General features: G+C 39.9%; 2 protein-coding genes across 4 annotated transcripts; both read left to right on the top strand.

Moving 5' to 3' along the window:
* The first annotated feature begins 707 nt into the window (after nt 1-707).
* Nucleotides 708-6,313, top strand: ppp1r42 (protein phosphatase 1, regulatory subunit 42). Of its 3 annotated transcripts, none has more exons than XM_084703306.1 (10): nt 727-840; nt 1,205-1,348; nt 1,517-1,709; nt 1,796-1,962; nt 2,059-2,197; nt 2,747-2,863; nt 4,760-4,877; nt 5,052-5,180; nt 5,317-5,455; nt 5,919-6,313. In XM_084703306.1, exons 3-10 carry the CDS (start codon nt 1,578-1,580, stop codon nt 5,986-5,988), a joined length of 1,011 nt encoding a protein of 336 aa, XP_084559432.1. In that variant the 5' UTR covers nt 727-840; nt 1,205-1,348; nt 1,517-1,577; the 3' UTR covers nt 5,989-6,313. The 3 variants fall into 3 exon arrangements, with proteins under 3 accessions (XP_084559433.1, XP_084559432.1, XP_084559434.1); XM_084703308.1 differs by having other exon boundaries at nt 743-840; nt 1,225-1,348; XM_084703307.1 differs by lacking the exon at nt 1,205-1,348 and having other exon boundaries at nt 708-840; nt 5,919-6,312.
* A 1,971-nt stretch (nt 6,314-8,284) lies between these two features.
* On the top strand, nt 8,285-9,861 carry tcf24 (transcription factor 24). Its single transcript, XM_084703581.1, has 2 exons — nt 8,285-8,841; nt 9,257-9,861. Exons 1-2 carry the CDS (start codon nt 8,425-8,427, stop codon nt 9,362-9,364), a joined length of 525 nt encoding a protein of 174 aa, XP_084559707.1. The 5' UTR covers nt 8,285-8,424; the 3' UTR covers nt 9,365-9,861.
* Nucleotides 9,862-9,937: the final 76 nt, after the last annotated feature.

Genomic DNA, 9,937 nt, shown 5'->3' with positions numbered 1-9,937 from the left:
TGCAGGGGTCACTTAAAATTCCCGCCATTGGCTCTGCAGTCCTGGTTCTGGCACCATGCCTTGGCTTGGGAAATCATCTTTAGGAAAGATACGCATTATTACTTGGAGAAATGTGACCCAGCAATGAGAGGGTGACATTGGTTCAAAACACTTGAGCAACTGAAAAACACAGTATCAGATTTCATCATAGTCTAGTCTTGTTAATCCATATGCACTCAAATGCATGTACTTAAAATATATATCTTTACTATTATTACTTTAAATGCCCACTGATTCATGTGTGAACTGGTATTGGCTCGATCAATAGCAAAAATAACATTAAATGGAATGTTCAAGCCATATGTGATGTATGATTCAGACACAATGCTTGTTATAACCTAATGTATTGCACACAAAACTGTTTTGAATAAATATTAATTATATATCTTGTTTATTTAGGCCTACACTAAATACTACTTTAAATATTATCAATGTTCAAAAGGAAATTAATCCATGTCAAAGAAAGGTAGGCTATCATCCGAAACCTTTTTAACTAAAGTAGAATCAACGTAACATTTTATGCAGCTTATTTTGTAAAAAAAAAAAGACTGCAAAATGAGTACAAAAAATACTGAACCATGTATCACAGAATAATCAGGTTCATAAATGTGTCTGTGTGTGACAGAGAGAGAGAGGGAGAGAGAGGGAGAGAGAGGGAGAGGGAGAGAGAGGCGTGAAGTCTCCATGGTAACTTTTTTGACCCCTTCCAAACACAACACTTCTTTCTCATTCATACGGCATTTAGTCACTTACAAACGTGTCCCATTAAAATAGACAAGAACACTAGGAAACCTAAGTGAGGTATGTAACTAAGTTAGCGACATGTAATAAAAAATGTTAGTGGGTAAACAAGGAACTGTATCTACTTAAGCAATGTAACGCTTTAGCTACCTATAGTAGCAAACTAACTAACGCTAGCTGAGTGCTAGATAACTAGCTCCTTTAGGCTATTTTTGCGTGTTGAATCAAAATGTATCTATGTATCACCGCAACATATATTCTCCTTAACTATATCTGTTAACATACGTTTTAGTTTATATAACTATAAAACAGACAGATATTTAAATTAGTAGAAAATTAGTAAAAAGTTAAGAAATGCCTGATACAGTAGGTCCTTTATTGCAAGTGAAAAAATAAACAAATGCATATTATGATTTGTACATAGCTAGTAAAAACAAATCCCAGGTGTTCTGGAAGTCCCCGGCTCGTGTGAAGACCCTGTAATGACCGCATTTGAAGTGTAGTCATCGTGTCACCTTTGCTCCCCTAATCCTTATGTTGTTATGACCACAACAACAAGAATTTAAAGGTGCACACGTTTTTGTTGTTGTTCTGACAGCTTTCTATTTATAAACATAAAAAATACATTATTTTCAGTTTTTCAAAATAGTTCCATTTATACCAACCTTTTTTCTACCTTTCATGTATGACTATATGTTGTTCATGTTCTATACCTGAATTTTCTCTCCCTCTACAGACATTTAACCATCATCCCCTGACTATTCAACTGGCTGAAGCACTGCTCGTGACAAGTCGCCATGGTCCGCCTAACCATGGACCTAATTGCTAAATCTCACAACCATTTGAAGAAAAAGAGAAACTTCTCAATTTCTCAGTACTTCAAAAAACTGACTCACTTGAACTTTTCCAACAAGAATATAGAGGGCATTGTAAGTGACATCCTAAAAGACGATAAGGTCATTCACTTGATGTCTCTGTTGATAGATTAACAGGTCTGTAACGTTATACATTTCAGGATGATCTCTCCATGTGCAGAAACCTCACAGTCCTCTACCTGTATGACAACCAGATCACCAGTATCTGCAACCTAAACTTTGCCACCAACCTCACCCACCTGTACATGCAGAACAACAACATCACTCGCATCGAGAACCTCTACTCCCTGCAGAACCTCTCCAAACTGTAAGATATGTAGACCTACATTCCCACTGTGGAGTACAGTATAATGGACTAATCCCTGCCCTAACCTGTGTGACTGTGTGTGTGTGTGTGTTTCAGGTATTTGGGTGGGAACAGCATTACGGTGGTGGAGGGTTTGGAGGAGCTTGGGGAGTTGAAGGAGCTGCATATCGAAGGCCAGAAACTTCCCCTTGGAGAGAAGCTGCTCTTTGACCCCAGGACCCTCCTCTCCCTAGCTGTAAGAGCCAGACGAGACTGTAGTGGGCGGGTTGACGTCAATGTCACAGGGATTAGTTGAGACTCGCATCTTAAATCCTCTGCAGTGCCCCTAGACCATCTTCACTTTGCCATGCCTCATTTTATCACAGCATCTACAGTATTTTAGTCAGTGTTTCTTACTTGGAATATTTACTGATCTGTAACATACTTGGCCAAAGCTACTGGCGCATGTATAAGCAGTGTTGTGCAGAATTCAATGATACCAAAGAGAACTCTGAATGTCTTCAGGCCTGTAAGATTGACTGAGCCTGTTTACTGCTCAGTCCTTAGGTAAACAAACTGCTAATCTGAGCTGCTTGTTTATATAGATAATTAAAGAAATTGCTGCGCAAATTGCCGTTTTTTTATTATTTATAAATGCTTACCCTTACTAGAGCTTGAACCAAAAATAATTCTGCATTTCAGTAGTTCACTATCTTATTTATGTATGGGGTTTATCCATACAGTAGTTAATAATGTATGTAAAGATGTGATAGATATATGGTTATAATTGTGTTTTTCTTTGCAGGAATCTCTCAATATATTGAACATTAACAAGAACAATATTGATGAAATCAAGGACCTGGCAGTCCTAAAAAACCTCACTCAACTTTTTGCTGCTGACAATAAACTGAGCGATACACAGGTAAAAGTTCAAATATTTCTCAAAATTACTGATGAAACCAGTAACTGGTTCAAAGCTCTTCAAAGCTCATTCCATTCCATAAAATGTCTAAAGAATTGTGTGCGTGCGGTGCAATCAGTAAAGCAAGCGTGCCACATCACAGCAACTGTGCATGGCACGTTTTATTAAAATCAACACGCTTTCTTTAAACTGATCAGGGTAACTTGAACATATTACCGCAGCCCTCTTCAGTGATGTGTGAAATGATATGGAGAGTAGGGTGCTAAAGAAGCAAATCCTGCAAATCCAGCCAAAGGTTCCCAGTTTCCAGGGCCCGGACAGGGTCCGAATTATTCAACAAATCAGCGGCCCTTTCCCCTGGGACCGCCCTTGCTGACAGCTTTAAACAAGCGCAAGTTTCTCTCCTTCTTTGGGAGGCTGATTTTTCCTCTTTCCCTCCGAGTCCTGCATTTGATACTCCCCACCACGGCTGAACTGTATGGGAGATTCATCCGAAGCAGAGCTATAGTTTCTCCTCAACTGTGTTGACCTTGAAAAATGACCTGCTCTAGGTTTCTGAGACTGGCGTTTTAGTGTTTTATGACCGTGTAGGCTGAAAAGAAGGATACTAGCACTTTAAAGGCCATGTCACAGTGAAACTCAGCTTTTAGATCACACTTTGGCTGCTTTTGGATCTCAAAACCAATCGTATTCCACTGTGTTACGTTCTGCAGGTAATTGCTGTGCATGTGTCAGAAGGACCTCTCATGTTAAGAAGATATCTCCTTTAATTTATACAACCCTACTGCCACTATTGATTCTGCAAAGACAGCACCCCAAAGGATCAATCCTGCCTTCAGCACAATTTGGTCAGAATCCAAAGGAAGCATTATGGATTTTTAAAATAGATTATGACAGGCAGTCAGCCAGGGTGACAAATGGGGAGGATCTGCCGAGGCCGTTAGCAGTGTGCAGGGCAGAGAGGACAGGGGAATCGAAGAGCTGGTCAAATACAGGTTCATAACTGGCCCATCATTAGTCCAGGCGAGGGGGGCCAGCCAGGCCCTGCACGCATCCAGCCAAGGCTGCTGTCCACGCCCCCGCGTGGGGGGCGATCTGGAGCGGGGCTGCACCTTGGCGGAGGCCCATCTGAGTGACGGCCCTGACACGATCATTTATCAAAGCCTGGGAGCGCGCGGCGCTCTGGGGTCCCCTCTGAACTGATTGCGGCACGGGCTGGAAAAGTGGAAGCGCTTTGGCCGAGACAGGAAGGCAATGAACAATCAGAGCGTGTCCAGAGAGTATTCATATTTCCAGGCTTGGATTAATGTGCCTTTAGATAAACATACACTGCCAGCAACACGCCGGAGGAGCCAGTCCCATCTCTCTCTCTCTCCGTCTCTCTCTCTCTCTCTCTCTCTCTCTCCGTCTCTCTCTCTCTCTCTCTCTCTCTCTCTCTCTCTCCGTCTCTCTCTCCGTCTCTCTCTCTCTCTCTCTCTCTCCGTCTCTCTCTCCGTCTCTCTCTCTCTCTCTCTCCGTCTCTCTCCCTCTCTCTCTCTCTCTCTCTCTCTCGCTCTCTCTCTCTCTCTCTCTCTCTCTCGGCACTGCCTCAGGGGAAACGTGTTAGTCACACGACACCAGTGACTGTGTTTATTAGAACAATCTGATCTGTTGTTTACACTTTCACTTTCTTTCACTATTTTGTTCTTGCTGGTATTACGTGTAGACGCGCAGTATGTAAAAAAGTGTTTTTCTGATGTGATTATTTTCCGAAAACTTTTTAAGGGAGTGTGTTGTTTTGGTGTTCAAGTAACAAAGCATTTTTTTTCCTTCTCAGAGCCCTGATACAGTGATTTAAATGTTCAAAATGGAAAAATGAATAAATAAATGAACATTTGTGTTCTTGTGCGCTTTCAGGAGTTGGAGGATGTATGCAGCCAATTGCTTCAGCTGCATCAAATGAATCTGACTGGAAATCCTGTCTGTCAGAAACCAAAGTATAGAGACAGGCTGATTACTGTCTGCAAAAGACTGGGTGAGAGATTTAGATGACCACTGACACACAATGATATAATGATCTTTTAAATATTGAGCATGATACTTTTCAAATCCTAGAATTTACTATAGCCTAATTTCCCTTCCGCTAAAGTAGGACTTCAACTTAATTGATCCGTCATCATAATCATAATTCATATACATTATTTTTCAGAGGAACTTGATGGGAAGGAAATTAACGAGTTGTCAAGGCAGTTTCTGATTAACTGGAAAGCGTCAAAGGCCAAGAAAAAAATTAAAGATGAAAAAATCATGACCAGACAGATCACTTTTCCCTTCATCGGTAAGTCAATCCAGCAGTATTATAGACTTGATGTTAGTTAATGTCCATGACATGGTCATTGTCCCTCTGTGCTGACATACCTTACTGTAGGCCAGGTATAGTTGTCAAGGTAGACAAGACTGTGTTTATATTCTAGATGATTTTAACGTGAGAGTCCATCCTTCCCACAACAACTCCTGGACCAATGTACTGGGCAAGAAGAGGCCGTCAAATTGCGTGAGACTCGGTGTTAAAGTGTGCTCTGACCACTCACACATGGCCCATGGAACATTAAGGTACTAACGCCTGACCACTGACACCACCAGTACAACATTTGATATTTGATATTGTGTTTACAGTCTGTATTTGCTTTCAAACCTCAAAAAGGAGACAGATTCATTTTGAAGATCAGACAATATATTTTTATTTGACAAGATCCAAATTATATTCTTTGTTTCCTTTCTCATGCTTTGTGTTGGACAAAATGCCTAGATGTTCAAATTCTCTTACTTAAATAAACAGATTTTCTCCTCTATGAGAGCCTGGGTTTATGTAAATAAACTGTACTGTATTACAATGACAAGATTTAATGGAAAATGTTCCACACGAGTTTCATACTTAATATTTGCACAATGACGTCCTTACCAAATGTGAAAAATAAATGTTTGTAAGACTGTATGTATTATGTAAGGAAAAAGATTATTAGGCATTACCCGCTCTTTGAAGCTCACTGATAACCACCTCCTTCTTCTTTGGTAGCGCGCACAACATAACGGTCCCTGTGAACACTGGACTACTCGGCGACACGGCTGACTCTGCAGCCACTTGACTGGCCAGCTTTACTGAACACACTCACATACACACAGACAACTTCCTCACGTCTGACCCGTGGACTTGACACACATGGAGACTGCCACTGCTGCCTCTGCACATCAGGATCTGACCTGCTCCCTTGAAACCATTTTTTTTTTATGTAGCTTTTTGTCTCAGTGTTTCCTTACGGTGTCTGAAATTATAGATGCCTTTCATTGTTCTTCTCTCTGTGTGCGTTTGTTTGTGTTTAGTCTCTCCTTACTGCCTGATTTAGAATTGACCAGTGTGGTGTTTGATATGGTATTTCTTACAGTGCAAATAAACATAATTTGCATTATTTAACTCTTATGTCTTATGTCATTGTGTATTTCTCATGTCTTTTGTCTTTGTAAAAATAAATACATACTGAAGTGTACTTGTTTTCTGGCAAGACTTAAAACAGATTTAGCATAGGCCAGATGATTGACACTTTCTGATACAGATATTTGGTCAATTGATTTTAAATCAGAGGTAGTGTTTTTTTCCCCCATATTTGAGACATTTTATAATTGATTACCTTTGGGGAAATCACATGCCCAAAATATTTTACATTTGAAGCCTTAACATTATCACATGTATTTGTTTGATTAATTACCAGTTCTGCACAATATAGTTTCCCCAATTTAATTTTATTTCTAACTTTCAACGGTTTTAATGCTTTAATTAACCAAAATCCTTGTCCCAATTTCTGAAAGTTGATTTGATTTGTTCCATATGACTCAGATTTTTTTTATATATATATATATATATATATATATATATATATTGATAATGGGATTTGTAAATAGGTTGCAGTGTGCACAAGTATCCATGAAGCGTATAAAAGACTGCCTACAAATAAATATAATTCACTGTATAGACGGGGCGCAGTTCACAATATATTTATTTCACCCTCTTAAATTTCTTGCGCACGTTTGAACGGGTCTTTAAACTGTGGGTGTGTAACCCCTGAAAGATGTGGGGTAATTATGGAATAAAGCTTACTTAACCCTCTTTGCTTCGTCTTATAATGAGTGGCCCGGAGCAATACTGTTACTCCATCCGTACAAAAACAATGTTTATTAAAAACAGTCTAAGGATATACATGTTATGAATAATTCCATTCATTAATTTACAGACATCTCCGTTTGTGGACCCTGGAAATCAGAGTGATTTATATGCGAGTCTCACAAGAATTTCCTCATGCCTGCCTGTTGATTGCAGTGTTTAGAGTTTATTTATTAGCTGTTCCTCAGTAGCCTAAATTAAAATGAATTAGTAAGTTAGACTGTTTTGCGACCTGCAACTCAAGACAGTCGTGTAATTAGTCAAATGTTTTGCATATCACCTTACCGTTGTCATTTTCTCGTCATGGTCTTTTGAACACACGACTAATAGGCTCGCTCTTAAGCGTGCTTTTCAATGGTCTACAATACGTTTCGACCAAGGATTAAATTCAACTAGGCTACTTCATGAAACTGGGTCTATACTCTATGTATACCCAGGACAAAACTCAGAATGGGGAGAAGAAAAAAAACGACTGCCTCTGGTGTTGAAAACAAGTCTCCCAGCTCCCCTCAGACAGAAATAAGTTTCGAGGGGGAAAAGAGCGGAGCCTCTCCCACTGCCAGTGAGTCTTATGGGCTTGTGATTAATTACTCCGGAGTGAAAGACTTGTCTACGCTTTGTGTGTCCAATAAATTAGAGGCTCCTGAGACTTGACGCACTCAGGTGAGTGCTCCACGCGCGGACAGGGACCTTTGCGCACCTTCTGTCGACAGTTGTGCCTTTATAAGGATTCTCTAGAGTTGGAGCTGGACCGACGAGTAAAACTACTCTGCACTGCAGGGAAACAGCAGAGTTTGCACTGAGCCAGTTGCATTGGCTTAATGACGTTTTTCAAGACGTCGCTTATAAGGAAATTTAAAGGTGAGTTAAGCTTAATTTTTGGATAGTTTGGATATGATTGATCAAATCAGTTATGTGGACATTTTATACAAGAGCAGTGCAAGCCATGCATGTTATGAAACTATGGGCTTAACTATCTCAAATGTTTAAAGGCATAATTGTAAACTTGAATTCTATTTTACATTTAGCATTATGTTCATTTAAGAAAGGACTGCATGGAGTTGATGACTTTAATTAAGGCTTTGCCTAAATGTAAAGGTGAGGGATCTTTCCTTACCAATTACAAGCTGGTTCGAATATTCTTTATATAAAAAATATTTTTTACAAACAATATTGATGAAAGTGAATAGGGGCCTTAAGGCCTATATCTAGCGATTTTCGTACATTTTAATTTAGGCATCCTACGAAAAACAGTCAAATGTTGTCAGTAGGCTATTTTTTAGATTTGGGAAAGTAGACTAAATAAGATAAGTGACAGACATTAACAAACAAGGCATGTTACCGTTCAGGTTTGTAAGTACTCTCAATGGTTGGAAGACAGACGAGCCGCATGGATAGTGGAAATGTCCCAGTGACAGATATGGATGACAGTCCCACATCAAGCCCCAACTCCAGTCCCAGTCGTCCGGAGGCACTACGTTCCAGGGTGGTCCAACCCGGTGGGCTTGGTGGTGGGAAAGGCCGCCCGGCAGCAGCCAATGCTGCCCGGGAAAGGAGTAGAGTGCAAACCCTGAGACATGCTTTCCTAGAACTACAGCGGACGCTTCCATCGGTACCACCGGATACCAAACTATCTAAACTCGATGTGTTGATTTTGGCTACCACGTACATTGCCCATCTCACCCGAACACTGCAAGAAGAGGGCATGGAGGAAGGAGAGAGCACAAAACAAACAGAAGCATTAAAGTCCCTGAAAGGTGATGGATACCTGCATCCTGTCAAAGTAAGTAGCCTTACATGACCTGATAGCCAACATGCCACGAAACTGACATTAAACATCCATAGGCAAAAGGCCTACCTCTACCGTTTGGCTATTGACTTAGGCCGATGAATTGTCTTAATTAAGCTTCATATTTTTGAATAGTGATGATTGTAACGAATTGTATAATAGGCTATTCTACGTGATTTTTAAGTGTTTTCCTTAACATATGAATTGCCTACAGACACATCAAACTGATTAGAAAATGCTAATGTTGATGCATCTCATTTTTGCAGATCCTATAGGCGGCCTAACACCACAATAAAAAGGCATAAAAACTAAATGTTTAACAAGTAGGCTACGCCTAGCCCTAATGTGCACGTTTTAACCTGTAACATTAGCCGCACTCATTTATATTTTCCCCGTTTTGTTTTTACAGAAGTGGCCAATGAGATCCAGATTATACATCGGCGCAACCGGTCAGTTCTTGAACAATTCAAATCAATCGGAGAATCAAGGAGCATCATCGTCGACCTCTCACTCGTAGATTATTCGAAAAATCTCATCCCATCTAATACTTTTTTTTAATGAATGGGCTCTTCCGCATAGCCTCTGGTAATAAAGGAACTGGAGATTTGTCCAATAATTAAAGTAGCCTACCATTACTTTTTAATAGAACGATGGCCACATTCCCATGTAAACTGTGGCTAATGCATTTCCCAACTTTATGAACACGTTGTAAATTAATATATTATGTGATTATGTAGATATAATTATAAAATTATTGTTGTGTTTCTCTGCATTTTGGCCGGTACATTTCTTCTTTGCATTGTGTAGTTCTATAGCCTACTTGTCCGAGGTATTACTTTCAGAAATTCGTTGGGTGATGACCCGTCATGCTTGAGTTGATGGCTATGCACTATTTTGTTAAAACATTTGCACTAAATGCATGTGTGAATAACTTAACATCTGTCATGTGAAGTGGTCTGTCAGAATTTCAACAATGGTAGTCTCTTCATCTCCTGTTCTCTATGTGGATGGTTGTTGACGTGTTTGTGGAAATAAAGACTTCTGTTGTACATTAACACTTGGAGACGTAGCCTACATCTATAGCCTGAAT

This window comes from Hypomesus nipponensis, chromosome 8, assembly GCF_054491055.1.
Source record: "Hypomesus nipponensis isolate SF chromosome 8, ASM5449105v1, whole genome shotgun sequence".
NCBI classification, from domain to species: Eukaryota; Metazoa; Chordata; class Actinopteri; order Osmeriformes; family Osmeridae; genus Hypomesus; species Hypomesus nipponensis.
This window is presented reverse-complemented; position numbering and strand designations above follow the sequence as displayed.